General features: G+C 33.4%; 1 protein-coding gene across 1 annotated transcript; it reads right to left on the bottom strand.

The window, feature by feature from the left end:
• Positions 1–1,035: 1,035 nt before the first annotated feature.
• Positions 1,036–11,571, bottom strand: LOC141690354 (structural maintenance of chromosomes protein 2-1-like). Its single transcript, XM_074495147.1, has 20 exons — positions 11,008–11,571; positions 9,543–10,223; positions 9,305–9,448; positions 8,884–9,174; positions 8,611–8,796; positions 8,342–8,506; positions 8,201–8,260; positions 7,848–7,910; positions 7,277–7,368; positions 6,743–6,839; positions 6,224–6,340; positions 5,904–6,122; positions 4,858–4,998; positions 4,587–4,754; positions 4,326–4,510; positions 3,130–3,223; positions 2,926–3,014; positions 2,554–2,779; positions 2,052–2,126; positions 1,036–1,321 (listed from the first exon to the last, which is right to left on the bottom strand). Exons 1-20 carry the CDS (start codon positions 11,323–11,325, stop codon positions 1,205–1,207), a joined length of 3,528 nt encoding a protein of 1,175 aa, XP_074351248.1. The 5' UTR covers positions 11,326–11,571; the 3' UTR covers positions 1,036–1,204.
• Between the last annotated feature and the right edge of the window lie 4,095 nt (positions 11,572–15,666).

Below are 15,666 nucleotides of genomic sequence, written 5' to 3'. Positions count from 1 at the left end.
TTTGTAGAATTATTTTTTTTATTCATCTTAAAATATGTATAAAATAAAATGTACTTATATTTTGAGACGGAGAGAGTCCATTATCTATTTTGATGTAAATATTGAATACTTGGAGTTAAACTATTTATTTGAATGGAGATATTGAAAACTTGAAGTTACCCTATTTGTTTGGACGGAGATATCGAATGTACTTGGATTTCACCTTTTACACCTCATAAGGCATAATATGTAAACTAAAATAACAAAGCTTTTAAAATAAAATATCGTAAATGGCCTGTAATTTTAAATTTATTAATCATCCGGCATGCACAAAATCATTTCACGTGTCCGTTGGAAATATTTTTAGAAAAAAATAAAAATAAATTGCTCTACCTACCCATGTGTATGATGTAATAGAGTTAAAAATGTCAGTAAAAATTAGTTAAAATTTTGTATTAATGAAAATATTTAAGCTTAGTAAATAGTAACTACTAATCAGTTCTTGAATTTAAGATATCTGAATTTGATTGTCGGGGACTTTACTCTGTAAATTGCGAATATATAATATTCCCTCCGTCCCTTTCAATTGTCAGAAAGTATCCGGCACGCATTTTAAGGTGCATATAAAATATAGTTCTGTAATTTTTTTTTATAAATTTTATTTTCTGAATAAAAATTAAAACATTCAACTTTTATTCAGAAAAAGAAAATTATAAAAATAAATTACATAACTATACTTTTTATGTACCTTAAAATGCGTGTCGGATACTTGTTTAGAAATGTAAACAATTGGAAGGGATTCACTGTTAATAAAAAGTAAGAATAAATCAAAGTATCCCCATATTTATATAATGAAGTAATGTCTCAAAGATATTCCCACGTTCATGTGATATACTACTAATTTACATATCCACCGCCACTCTACATCTCTAGTTTCCTCTGCAACACAAGATTCATGTCATATTTACTAATTGGCGAGTCAACAGATATTATTTTCTTTGCCACGCATGAGTGCGTTTTGTATACACTTTGAGCAGAATCATTTCAAATACCATATCACAAGTAATAGGAGAGACTTTCAAACTCTAGGTTCTAACAAAAATCCTCTTAATATTTTACTGATTGTTTTTGTTTTGTACAAATGAAGTGCATAACTTACTGGTAAACGTAAAACCCACAACACAGAATTTAACACTAAGCAAAGCTTTTCGAGCTACAACATAAACTACTTTTGCTTGCTTGCAACATTCCTCTGCACAGTTGAGACTCCATCCACAAATTTTGTTCGGAAGAGAACGTTGGCATTATTAAACATTCCTTCTTTTAGAGAAACAACAATGAACTGCAGGGAAAAACATTACGCGGCGTTAGACCATATGGTTCTCGAGGAATTTGCAAAATCTTGTTGAGGAAATCAACATGAAAAAGAAGTTCATGCATAATATCAATCATTCACTAGATGTCGGGATGAAACTATTTTGTCCTTGATATAGACAGAAAAGGTGGCAAAATTTAACATGACTCAATATCCAACACTAAATGGGAGTTTCGGTCGGGCAAAATATTACCGTGAAAAGTCGAGTCGGTTTTGGGTTGACCCATATACCAAAACCTGACCCGAAAAAATTATATACATAAATTTACATTACACAATTATGTACATTTGTAACAATATATACATGTTATTTATATGATTTTACTTCATTTATCCTTTCACAAAGTTACAGTTACATATTTTTAATATATTATGATAAAAATCAATTTGTACAATAAATCAATCTGTATAATAAAATATATAATTTTTAGGCCAGAACGGGTCATTTTCGGGTTGACCAGGTACTAAACTGTCCAGTTCAGGTTACACTTTTCACCCCGTTCCAGGTTCACGTCGGATTCAGGTCAACCCAAAAACAGGACTGGGTACAACAAACCCAATCCATTACACATATTTGCCATGCCAGGCAGACAGTTATAAACCATTAAGTGTTCAGGTCTAAAGGCAAGGTCTAAACACAACATAGTAGCACCAATGACTATGCAATCCCCATATTTTATTTAAGTGAAGTATGAACCTGTGAATGTGGAAAATGAGTCTTGATCATTCTTCCAATATTTTGGGTGTGACTTAAATCAAGAGCTGCATCAACCTGCCAGATAAAATACATGGGAAATCGATTAGAGTCTACATAAAGAAACTTACTTTAACAGATCGCAATGAGAACAAAAAAAATCAGAAACAGAAATCTTTCAGGATAAGTACACCTCCACAAATCATTATCCATATAAAAATATGTTACTGCTTACAAAATGTTCATAAATAACTTAATTTTAGTTGTAAGGTCCAAATATCAGTAAAGTTATTTTTATATGCCATGTATAAGATAAAATGCACATGCACATTTTGATACTTGATATGATTATGAACTTAATTTGATTGTTTACTTTTAAGTTTTAACTGATATGAGATAATGAGAGTGCTTCACGGGTTAGAATTCCTTTTAATAGGGCATTGCAGTTTAATTAAATTACTAATCCTGGACTGTAATAACCTTTACTACTAAGAGATGAAATTACCTCATCAAGGATATAAAGTGGAGCTGGCTTGAATAAAAGCAATGCTAAAATCAGGGAAAGAGCTAGTAAAGATCTTTGTCCGCCACTAAGTTCAGATAAAGACTGCTTCCAAACACCCCCAAATGCAACACGGACTTCAAGACCATCTAGAAAACTTGCTCCTTCGGGAGGCTCCAGCTTTGCCATCGTACCAGGTAATAATGTAGAAAATATAGATCCAAAGTCACTGAACATAGAACATGTGCATTCCAATAGCACCACAAGGGTAAATTAATAATACTTCAAACTAAAAAGAACCAATACAGTTATAAAAAAAATTGTAGCCAACACCCAACACTGAATCGTACATAAACAAGCAGCTTAAAGAACAACCTGGTAACTTTATCCCAGGTAACTTTTAGTGTTTCCCTTTTCTTCTCATCAAGCTCTTCAATCGCGTTTGTAATTTTTGTTTTGTCCTTCTGTGAGAGAAATCTCGTGTAAGAAAAAGATTTTTTTTTTGCTAATTAATTACACACGCACACACCAGGAGAAATTTGTTATTTACTACAGTTCAAAGACACAATAATAACGGACCTCAATAATGTTTTTCTTTGATATCAACTCATTGAACTCATCCTCCGCTTTCTCGAACATAGCCATAACTTTTTTGTTCACTCTTTTCTCAAGACTTCATAAAAGTAGGATAAACAAATAATTATCAAGAACAGGAATACTGAATTAACTGGTAATAAAATATTGCAACCAAGTAATAAGAGAAATTAATGTATCATAGTCCCCAGCACATTGTGTCAAAAGATAATGTGATATCTTTGATTATAAGTGACTTCAATTTGGCATAGGAATTACAACACTGAAACAAAGCAATTGATGTGTAGATATTAGACCTGGCAAAAAGTAGTTTTGGACTGGTTTTGGATCCTAAATATGGATTTGGTTTGGACCTAAATCCAAAACCATATTAAGTCCATATTTAACAAAATGCGGTTGTGAATTTGGATTGGTTCATAGTAGATATGGTTGTAAATATGGATAAACCACTCTGATTAGTAAACTTATATACAAAATGACATTATGCTTTCAATTCTCATTAATTTGTTAAATAAAGTAATAATCTCATCATTCCAACAGTGTATATATGCGTGTTTTACATTAAGAGTAAGCAAATACTGAAGGGCAATATCGTAAATTAACTCCAATACATGAAGGATTAATTGATGCTATTGATAGTGTGTTTCAACACCTGCATAATTAATAGAGAGAGTGACCGATAGGCCACCGCCTAATCATACAGCCTGACAGTTGTAGTCCAAATCTATGAAATGTGGATGCTAATATGGATTTCATAGTTCAGATCCATATTTATAAGTAAAAGTATGCTCAGGAACCAATCCAATCCACATGATAATCTGTGATTTTTTGTTGAACCAATATCCAATATTTGGACTGGTTTGGACTGGTTATCCAGTTTTAGACCCAGATTGCCACCTCTAGTAGATATTATGGAAGAAACAAAGCAAAGCCATAATTATACTTCTGTGAGATCTGTTTTCTGTGCTAAAGAAACATTTATTTTGGCGGAGATGTATAGTTCCATTTTCTATGTTTAGACGCAATTGATAAAACCGGTGATTTCATTAATATTATAAAACAAATTTCCTGGATGACATTAAATGTTGGAAATCCTGATTAATACATCGGTTTGGCAAATAAAGGAGGTGGGTTCGATGAACATATTCAACTAAAATAACTATAATATGATATTTTCTTACCCTGATTGTTCAACTTGAAGTTTCGCATATTCTTCACTAGCCTTGTGGGGATCGCGGGATTGGAAATCATAATCACTGCCACTTCTTCCAAAAAGGTGTTTCTCAGATGTTATCCAGGCATGCTTTTCAATTAATTTGTCAACCTTGTGAGAGCAATCTTTCTGCTCCATCTCCATCCTTTTCACCTGAAATAGTAAAAGAATAAGTTCATACTCCTGACTCCTGAGATTAATATAACACTTTAATCACACTAAAAACTACCTCATTTTCCATCTTTTTCCTTTCAAGACTACTCTCAGTAATTTTATGCTGAAGCGTCTGCTGCTCCTTGAGAATAGAGCTTATTTGTGCATCACATTCTCGCAGCTTTGATCGAACAATGTTAAGCTCAGATTGAGCTTTATCATGATCGCTCCCCAAAGAAGCAACCTGTATTATATAACTAAAGACTATCAATTTATTCTTCAAGAAGGAAATAGTAAATTGACTTTATAGAACAAGAAAAATGAAAATTTAACACAGAATTATGTACCCTTTTCTTATTTATTTCTACTTCTGAAGTGAGATTAGCAATCTGCTTTCTTAGAGAAGCTAACTGATTCTCCATCGATGTCTGTTCTTTATGAACAGCTTCCATTTCCATCATAAGTCTCTCCCTTTCATTTTCATGCTTCTGCAAGAAAGAGTTGAAGCGCAAAGGGTTAATACATTCTATTAAGCTATATATACAAGTTATGACCAGCAAATATATAAACTTATGCACTGCAGTCTCAATGATAAGCGAAAGAACTTCCAAGTTCTAACACCTAATTTCAGATGTAATATTTTCTGTTCAAACTTTAGAGATAATTAAAGTTGAATCTTAAAAAGCACAATAAAACAATATTGCCAATTTCAATATTGACAGCAAAACAATTACTTTATATGGTGTGGAACTAATATACATGTAGCAGTAAAGGTGCTCAATGCTGGTAAATGACATTACAAGTTCACAAAATAGAAAGATAGTTGAACATGCTTACTAGCAACTATATAATAAATTAAAACAAACACAGATAATCAAGAAAATAGTCCAACTTTAGCATGGATTATAATTCTAAATTCTGTGTATCTTCCAAGTCCCGACTTGACAAAAACTTACATATACATCAAATTCAGATTTATTTTAAGACCATCTTGCATGGTAGATTCAACTTAAACAAGAACTAAACTTCTGCCAAAATTACAAATCCATCCTTGATTGTTACTAGAACCTATATCTTACATTTGGCAGTTGTACATTTCAAATTTATGCACATACATACATAAATAAATACATACATTCATACATATATATATATGCATATGTATGTAGTTTGACCAAAAAAAAGAAGAAAATTCATGAGTTATGGATATGCCTTTAGTTTAACGTGCAAGAAGTCATCAATATTCTGGCTCTAGAATGATACATAAAGAGATAGAGACACGGAGAGAGGGTCTTTAAAGACAAACTAATACATGAGACTGGAAGACATAATGCTTTAGAATATATAGTCATGAATATGCTGTCACATTACAATTAAATTAAAGGGAACTTACCTTTAGGTCTTTAGAGGCTGACTGCATCTGACCCTTGATTTCCTTAATCTTCTTTTCTAATATCTTTAGCTTGCCCTCTCTATTACCGACATGTTCTTGAATTGATTTTTTAAGCTGTGAAACTTGAGCTACACAATTTTTGTGCAGCTGTTGCTTTTCTTTAACAGAAGACTTTGCTTCATTAAGATCCTGTTCAAGCTTCTTCACTACTTCACTAAGCTATAGGAATGTAAAAAACAGCAAAGTTAATAAAACGATACATTAAATGGTTACAGAAAACCGCCATCAAGTGATTCAACGATTTAATAAACATGTGCAACCTTATGATGCTCATTTTGCTCAGCCCTGCTTTGAAACAATGAAAGATCATATGATTTAAGTTCCAATTGTGTCTTGAGATCGTTAAACTTTTTCTGGAGAGGTAGTAGCTCGCTAATCTGAACGTCAAAACAAAAAGGAAAATCCATCAGGAAATAAGAGACGAGAAATTTGATAAAAGAATAACATATTGGACTAATATGCCAAAACACTGTATTAGGCTATTAGCATTGCAATCGAAATTAGTAAAACTCGATGCAGTGAGCATGTATATATGTTCAGACCATAGATGGCCCTACACCCAAAAACATTAAACTTAATCAGACTAAGGAATTGCCTTAGGTAGCCAACCAAAATCCATTACCGTGTATCTATTTTGAAACTAGATTCGAATTTACAGCATTCCAATGTTTGTACACAGAAAAGAAATTACAACTACCACAGGTTTTTGACTTTGGAAACAAAAGTATGACATTTTTTATTTTGACGAAGAAGCAGAAAGAATGATGCAAAAGATTGACCTTAGCCTCAAGTTCTGATAGACGTTTCTGATGATTACGAAATTTCAGTTCAGCCTCTGCCAAAGCATGTAGTTGCCCTAATAGATCACCACCACCCCTGCAATAATAAATTAGTGATTCCGGATTAATTAATGCTACAAAACAAAAAGGATTTAAGGCATCCATAAATGCAATACAACAGAATAGCATAACATGGCTGATATATAATTAAAGATGACCCAGAGATACGTAAATCTAGATTTGCTCATTGTTCTTAGATAGCACCTGCTCCAGTGGAGATCTCCCTATTTTAAAATGTATCGAAATTTCAAACAAAATAAACAAAATTCAATTTTATCCATTCCATAACCAGAACAGGAAAGAAAAAATGTCACATCATGATTTCAAATTAAAAGAAAAATGTGAAAGAATGCCAGATTTATGGTCAACAAACAGTATGAACTACTAAATTATTCTTTTTCATATTTTTCATTTAGATGACGGAGAGAGCTATTAAAATAACAATTTTAATAACAGGAACAAAAAATTTCTTACCTGCGACTGCCACCTGTCAGAAGTCCACTTGGCTGCAGTATGTCTCCTTCAAGAGTGACACTTGTCGTGCCAATTTCCTTATTAAAAGCAACCTGTATTCAATGGTTTGGTATTATTTAATCAGCATAAAGAAGAATGACAATAAAAAAAATGTAAACTTTAGCAATATGAGGAGATGCTAGATAAAATTTATGAATAAATTGGTGAAAAATCACAGTAAATGAACATCTGACACCAAATTTGATGTCACACTACTCATTTAGTGTAAATTTTACACTACTATATTATTGGGTTGAAGTAGATTTTACACTATTATAGTAATGGGTTGGAGTTGATTTTACACTATAATAGTGTAAAACTTCCATAATTATAGTGCCCATACTTCAAAAGTTACCAGAACCAATATTAGTCACGGATGTTAGAGCTTGAACTATGTAAACTTAAACTTGTATGCATTATAAAACAGTTAGTGGAAAAATATCAAAGTATCCATAGAATTGCAGCATACACACTGCAATCAAAAACTTGTAGTTCAGTGACAACAATATTTGTTAAACATAACCAGATGTACCTCTTTTGCTGCATCAGTGGTCTTGCAAATAAAAGTTGAACCAAATACATATTCCATTGCACTCTGAAACATTCAAAACTCTCATCAACTTAATTAGGTAGATCTTAAAATATCCCTGGCAGAAGTTCTAAGTCATCATGATTCAGCGGAGAAAACAAATTAAAGCAATTGTGGAGAAAATTACAAAAAGAAAGAAGAAGGCCTCGCACTTCAACATGGACAAAAAAAAATCACAAACTCAATCAGTAATTGATGGTTTTGGTTCATCTTGACTTGCATGTTTTCAAAAAAAATTACTAGCAAACCAGCAATGACAGAAATGACACAATATTGTAAGGAAGAAATATGAGCACCTTCAATTCTTTATCATATTCAACCAACAACAGTGCAATCTCAGCATTTTCCTTGCCAACCTGAATGTTGTAAAACAACAATCTCGTCATATCTACAGTTAAAACATAGTTTAAGAAATCATGGGATGACTAGAGACTAACCAATCTAACAGCAGCATTTTGAACTCTAGGGGGTACAGTTTGGCTATTAATTTTGTTCAGAGGAATTATGGTCACTCGTCTTCGAAGTTCACCATTTTGAAGAAGTTGTTTTCCTGTGTTTTCTGTGTCTACTACGACATTGAACAACTTTCCACCAGCAGCAACCTGCATATTATCAATTTATTAGTGTACTGCATTGGCTGCATCACTGTTCCAAAAGAAGTAAGTTAACATAAGTGAAAGATTACAAAATTTAAAGCATATCTGACCTCTAAAGCAGTCATAGCGGAGCTATCCTTAACTTTAATGAGCTTTGCAACTACGCCTTTCACCTTGGACCTATCAAAATTCCTTGCAGGATCACGGTACTGGAAGTCAACATTTCCTAGTCGTGAAGTAAGCATTCGGATTTCATCTTTTAGCTTCTGCACAATCTCTAGCTCTGCCATGCGATCCTGAAGCACGATAAAAATTTAAATAGAGGAAATTAGCTGTATGTACTGCTCTGTGTGGAAGCTGATAAGTGCCAATAAAAAAGATACCTTTTGTAGAGCTTCCATCTCCCCCTCATCAAATGAGACAGATTCCAGAGCCCTTTTGACATCTTCCACTTCCTTTGTTCTGGAACTTAGTTCTTTCTCAACAGCAACTGCTTCTTCACGCTTGGACGACAACTGCTTCAGTTTTGCCTTGAGTTCTTTGTCAGTAAGGCTTATCTTTGTTTGCAATTGTTTAAGTTCTGTTTCTGCCCTTCCAACCCCTACTTTAGCATCAGCTAGTTGATCTTCAAGGCATTTTTCCTCATCTCCACTGCTTTTACCAGCTACTACTCCCTAAAATGCTTGTGGATGTGTTATTCAGCACATGAATGCCAATAGTAAATAAGTAAAAGCATAGAAAGAGTGTGTCTATACGAAAACGAGTGTGTGTCTCCATGCATGTGAAGGCACATTTAAACAATACCTGGTACTCTTTTTCGTGATCTTCTAAACTTTTTGAAAGTTCTCCAACTCTTCCTTTCAAGTCAGCAGCTCCATCTTCAGCACTTTGTACAGCTGAAGCTTTCTCTTTGGCAGACTGTTTTAGTTCATCTATGTTTTTCTCAATCTAAAGTCACAATGAATATACAATACGGCTATTAATCATGATTTTATGTACTAGTATACAAAATTTTAATAATGGCCAGCTAAATCACTTGTACCTTTGCAGCATTGTTTTTTTCAGTCTTAAGATTGTCTTCTTGATTTTTCATAACAGATGTTTCCTTAACAAGATCACGAGACAGAGCATCAACCTTGTCTGACAAGCATTTGACCTCCCCGCCCATGCGTGCTTCTTTTTCAGCAGTTAGGTCTGCTACTTTTGTGTCCATCTCGTGTATTTCATTTTTCATATTTTCTGTACTAGAATCAATTTCAGAAATCTTAGCCTTGATCGCATCCACCCCTTGAATTGCATTGTCTCTAATCTTTTCGGCTTGAATATATTCAAAAGCAATGCAGTATCTCTTAAGCCGGTCCAACTCTGCGTTTCCATTTGCCCATTGCATATACTGTGTGCGTTCTTTCCTCAACTTGTCTAGTGCAGGTAGTATTTCAACATCAAGAAGCTTATCAATGTCATCCACCTTATTCTGTTTTTTCTCGAGGGTTTTTAATGCAGCTTCTTTTTTGGTTTCATACATTCTTGTACCAGCAGCTTCTTCAAGCATAGACAATATTTCAGGTGGTTTCATGTTCAGGACTTTGGTAATGCGCCCTTGCATTATAAGAAAATGTGGATTATTGACATTAAGCTGCACGGAGTGAAAAAGATTTTGAACTCGACTAGGTTGAGCAAGATGTCCATTGATCAGATACTTGTTTCTTCCACCAACTACAATCTGCATTAAAAAAATATATTGACTTCTGTTTCCATCATTCAAAAATTTAATATTTGTTATTAATGAAGCAAATTAACGTCAACTTGTAACACTCTATATCCAGTTGCTGTAAAAAAAACTGATACATTAAAAATATGACAACTAAAAACACAACTATCACATTATAATAACACTACTACTGTAGGACGAAAAGCAATTTATAAAATTCAGAATACTTCTAAAAACTCTCAAACTATAACTGATACAATTTTGAAACAATTGGGGAACTTAGCTTGTTTCTTTTTAAAAAAAAAAAGAGTGTGGATTCCCCTATCACATGATTCACATCCACGTGTAGCACTGCCAGTTTCTAGTTGCTATCGACAGTGGCCAGTCCACTCAATATCATATATCACATTTAAAGGGAGTACATGGTAACTTGTTAAAAAGGGTAGTAACAATCCATTACTGATTAAAATTTACGGTAAACATAACTTCTAATAACCTACATGCGTAAACAATCAAACCTTCTCCATATAAAGGTACCACTTTCGGTTTTTCCAACCTAGCTATTCAGCAACTTATTAACTCAAACACAAAACATACATAAGCATATAACACATTTTAAATAACATTTAATAACCAATACCAGCATAACATCGACGATAAAACTAACAAGTCCAATTTATAAACAATTACATATTACCACAAGCTCACAATGTGCAGATGCTACATAAATTAAAAATCAATTCTTTTCCAATACACTAGATATCAAAACCCTTAAATATACCAGTTACATATGTACCTGACGAGTGACAGTGATTTCAGGAGAATCTTCGAACCCGAGAGGACTCCTACTCCTATCCGAATTATCGAAAACAACAGAGACAGTTGCTTTAGTAATCCCAGCTTGGCCTTGCTTATACACAAGCTCTTGAAGATTAGAAGCCCTAACTTGCTGTAAATTAGTAATCCCCAAAACAAAACAAATCGAATCAAGAATATTCGATTTACCCGACCCGTTTAAGCCCGTAATAGCATTAAAGAACGGATCGAAACCCGGAACAACGGTTCTCGTAGCGTAGGATTTGAATCCCTCTAAACAAACTTCTTTAATGTGCATTTTGAAATTGAATTTGAAAAATTTTCAAATTGTGAAATGTGAAACCCTAGATTTCAGGGGTTTGGAGAGAGAGATTTGAAATTGGGGGAGATTGAGGGGTTTAATAGACACAGCTCCGAAGATTGAGACTGTGTGTGTGTGTGTATATGTGTTGTTTGTGTGTATAGATGGGAGAATTTAGGTGGAGAGAGTGAGAGAGATGAAAGGGTGCGCGCGCGAGAGAGAGAGAGAGAGAGAGAGAGAGAGAGAAATGGTGGGAGAGAGATTTGTTGAAAATTTTGTAAATTCGAATTGGAGAGCGGGAAGGAGCTGTTTGGTTTGTTTTATTTTTACAACAAAGTCGTGTGGGGCCTGTGGGCTGTGGTTATTATAGGGTTAAATGTGGGTCGGGCTGGATGGATATTGGTCCATTTACTTGAATTTCGATGTTTTTTCATTAATATCTCATTCATAACTTATTTTTAATTTTTGATATTAGTGTTTATTTAGTACTTTGATTAATCACATAAAAAACCTTAATGAAAATTTATATCATTAACACGAGTTTTATAAAATATATAAATTTGATACTTTATAGTACTTTGAAATTTATAAATTGAAAAAATGACAAGTGGTGAGTGGTACGGAAGTGTGTCAAACCCAAATAAATCACAGCTGTTCGAACGAACGGATCATTAGTTTATTTAATGTACTATCAAAATCTATATAATCTATTAATATGGTAAAACGGGTCATTTAGCCAATTATTGGATTACAAAGATTTATAAATTCTTCGAACGAATTCTTAGTACTATTTAAGACCTTGTAACTTTAAAGGATTCAATAACACACATCTCGATTCACACGAACATTATTCGGACGTATCATTAATCCATTTGATGGATCGGAATGATGTATAATATGTTGGAAGGGATTATTAGGCCGATTAATGAACAATAAAAGAACTATAAATTGTTTGAATGAGTCGTTAGTTCATTGATTGGACATTTGGACTATTGCTATCTAAATTAAAATTCGCTCAAGCGGATCATTTGTTCATTAATTAGACTTTTAAGATTGTTCATTAATTAGACTTTTAAGATTTTTAATTCGTTTAGACGGACTTTTAAAATTTAAAATATACGAATATTTAGTCATTGATCGGGTATTCAATATGAGGAATTGTCGGATCAATTAATAGCATTTTTCACATATTAAAATTGAGGCGGCTGTATGTTAACTTGCATGTGATTTTTTTCACCGCTATTTGTATATTAATCCTACTAGTAAAGTCGGAAAATCGTTCGTTTCATATACTTTCATTTCGTGTATGTTAAAGATTCGCTTCATGTGCGTGTATCTTAATTTTATGTATGTTTCGTATCATATTTTGTATAATTTAGATTAAATAAATAAATAAAATTAATTTAAAAACCCATCCTGAAAGATGATGTCAATAACAAAAAAATATTTGTTGTGGGAGATAAATCATTCCGATAAAAATAGTGTGCATTCATGGTAACAAAAATGATAAAAATTAATATAACAGATACAAGAAAAATGAGACAAATATGATATTATGGCTCTTTTCAAATGTGAAGTACCTACAAGGACACCTATTTGGAGTTTAAATGTTTCATGTAACCAAACTGATTGATATGTCTCACAAAAAATAAATAAGGAAAACTATAGTCCCCTACACCCAGTGTTGTAAAAACCGCACTAAGCGGACGCTTAAGCGGGGCTTAAGCGGGGGTTTAAACGGAATCGGAGGTCAAAGCGCTTGGATTAGTGCAAAATCGGATATTTAAGCGTTTAATAAAATTTAAGCGGGTTTAAGCGGCTCTAAGCGGAATTAAGCGGATTTTGACCGATTAAACGGTTTTTGACCAATTAAAAGGGGAATTAAAAATAATTAGAAAAAATAAATCTTATTTTTAAAAAAGGTATAATTTGATATTTTTAAATGTTACTTGTATTTTTTAAGTTGATTATGACTTTGTGAATGATTATTTTATTGATTTATTATAATACGTGAATGTTATCTCTTTATTTTAAAAAATATTCATTACTTTTAATATATACATATTTATTTATTTATTTATAATCCGATTAAGCGTCCGCTTTTAAAACCGCTTAAGCGCCCGCTTTAGCGCTTAAGCGCTAGAAGGTGACCTCACCGCTTAGGTCCGATTTGCGCATTTTACAACATTGCATACACCACTATCCTGCGATGTTTCATTTATTCAAATGCGTCGTCTCCAAGCAACCCCATCTAATGTATCCACTGAGATTTAAAGTCTTCATGTCTACACTCAACACTGAGCACCCCACACCATACGCGATCCACCGATCTTTTTCTTGTCCTGGACAATATGTCTTCAAATCCTCTAACCGAGTTTGATGCAAGCCGTCTCCGAACATGGTCATACAATCACACATCCAATGCATCATATGCATTTTCATCGTTTTCAATCGTCGCCCTTGGACCTTTCTCAATGACCAACACTCGGAATCATATAAATAATGTTGGTCTAATTGCGACCCTATTAAATTTTACCATTAATTTTAAAATTATATTTTTATCACACAACACTCTTGTAGCGGCTCTCCATTTAATCCATTATACATTAATACGATGCGTAACATCCCCAACAATATCCTCATTGATGTTAATAATAAAACCCTTTATATACTTGAATATATATACTTGAAGCTGAGTAGTTTAGTGGAACTTCATTTTCACCAATATATAGTACAACATCAACCTCATTAATTTCCGCACTAAAACTAGCCCAAAAATACTTGGTATTCGAACAAAATAGAGGTAAACATTTAACCACTAATAATGCACACGGGTGTTCTAAGTTTGCCTTTACCTCGTCTCTAGACTCGGGTATCAACACAATGTCTCAAAGTCATTTTGTTGAAAATCATTTATATCGGAGAATTTGATTTGGGATGGTTTGAGTGCGTGCAAAAGGTGACAAATTTTAGTCTCACGATAAATGAAGTGTCAAATGCTAGGATTAAAATCATCATTCTAGATATAAGTTGTAAAGCAAAATGCCCATAATCAATACTCTTCTCCTTAGTGGTTTTTCACGTGAGGTAATGTGAATATCTTACAAATATAATTAATATATATTGTAAATCATTAATTCAACTCACTTTTCGATATATATATATATATATAAATATATTCCGGAATCAGGTGGAGTTGTTTAAGAACATCGGAGAACTTGTACATTCTGATAGGGCATAATACAATTAAACCCAAATAATATCATAAAAGCCCAATAGAAGGAGACCCATGCCCAACTGGAAGTGGTCCCCGGACACGTAACACCCGTTCAGGATAGTAACAATCCCATAATTTCCAAAATAGCATGGTAACATCTCATACGTCCATGTATCAAGATCTCGGACTATCCCAACAACCAGGGGAACTGCTGGTGCCGATTTCCCGTCAAGAGCGTCCAAGTGTCCACCAACCAAGAATCACCAACGACCAAGATGGAAAGGCCCTAAAACCCCTAAATTGGGATCTTATAAAGGTCTAAAAGGGGTTTAGTGGGTTACTTGTTCTACTCTATTCCATATATATACACACATCATATATATTTAAATAATTCATGTTCTACCCTTCTTATTCGCAAAACCCTTTTTTCATCCTCACGCCCGGAGGTGCTGCGAGAACATCAAACCCCTGTTGTTCTGTTTTGAGGAACCCTGTTAGGTCCCAATTTGTTTGTAGAAGGGGGGGTTGAATACAAAGAGTACCAAATAATCGAATAAATGCGGAATAAAAAATGTGAAACAAAATTCAAGTTAAATAAAAATATTATTAAACTTGAAAGGTGTTACAACAACTGTATCGATTACAAGGTATTAATCTCAAATCAATTATTACAAATCTAGAATAAATTCGACATGAACTTTTTCTATTTTTGTAATTAAAAGATCAAATGCTAAAGGTGATTTGAGATTAAGTTCTAGGGATTTTGATCCGCTAGATTGTTACACAAGAACAAGATAAATAATTCTAGTTGATTGGATTTAACTTTGCAATCTAGAAATTTGATCTTGAAGTTTGCAGAGAAAATGAAATATTGTTCTGCTTCTTTTTCTTTTGTTCTTGGGTGTTGACTTCTGTTTGATGTGTATTGGATTGATAAAGATAAGTGAACTGCTGCTTGTCTGCTTCTTTTTAATCAACAGAATAGAATTGAACTGGCAAGACAATCCTGAGCTCAGCAAGACAATCGGTAGGACAATGGATTGAACTAGCAAGACAATCTGAATGAACTAGCATGACAATCAGAATGAACTAGCATGACAATCAGAATGAACTAGCAAGAC

This window comes from Apium graveolens, chromosome 10 (genome assembly GCF_009905375.1).
Source record: "Apium graveolens cultivar Ventura chromosome 10, ASM990537v1, whole genome shotgun sequence".
Lineage (NCBI taxonomy): Eukaryota > Viridiplantae > Streptophyta > Magnoliopsida > Apiales > Apiaceae > Apium > Apium graveolens.
This window is presented reverse-complemented; position numbering and strand designations above follow the sequence as displayed.

Excerpts from the sequence above, each read along its gene's own strand:
- LOC141690354 (XM_074495147.1), bottom strand. The coding sequence starts at position 11,325 with ATGCACATTAAAGAAGTTTGTTTAGAGGGATTCAAATCCTACGCTACG. Across the intron at positions 8,797-8,883 it reads AGATGGAAGCTCTACAAAAG|GATCGCATGGCAGAGCTAGA; the intron begins GTATCTTTTTTA and ends ATCGTGCTTCAG. Across the intron at positions 4,755-4,857 it reads TAGAAATAAATAAGAAAAGG|GTTGCTTCTTTGGGGAGCGA; the intron begins GTACATAATTCT and ends TATATAATACAG.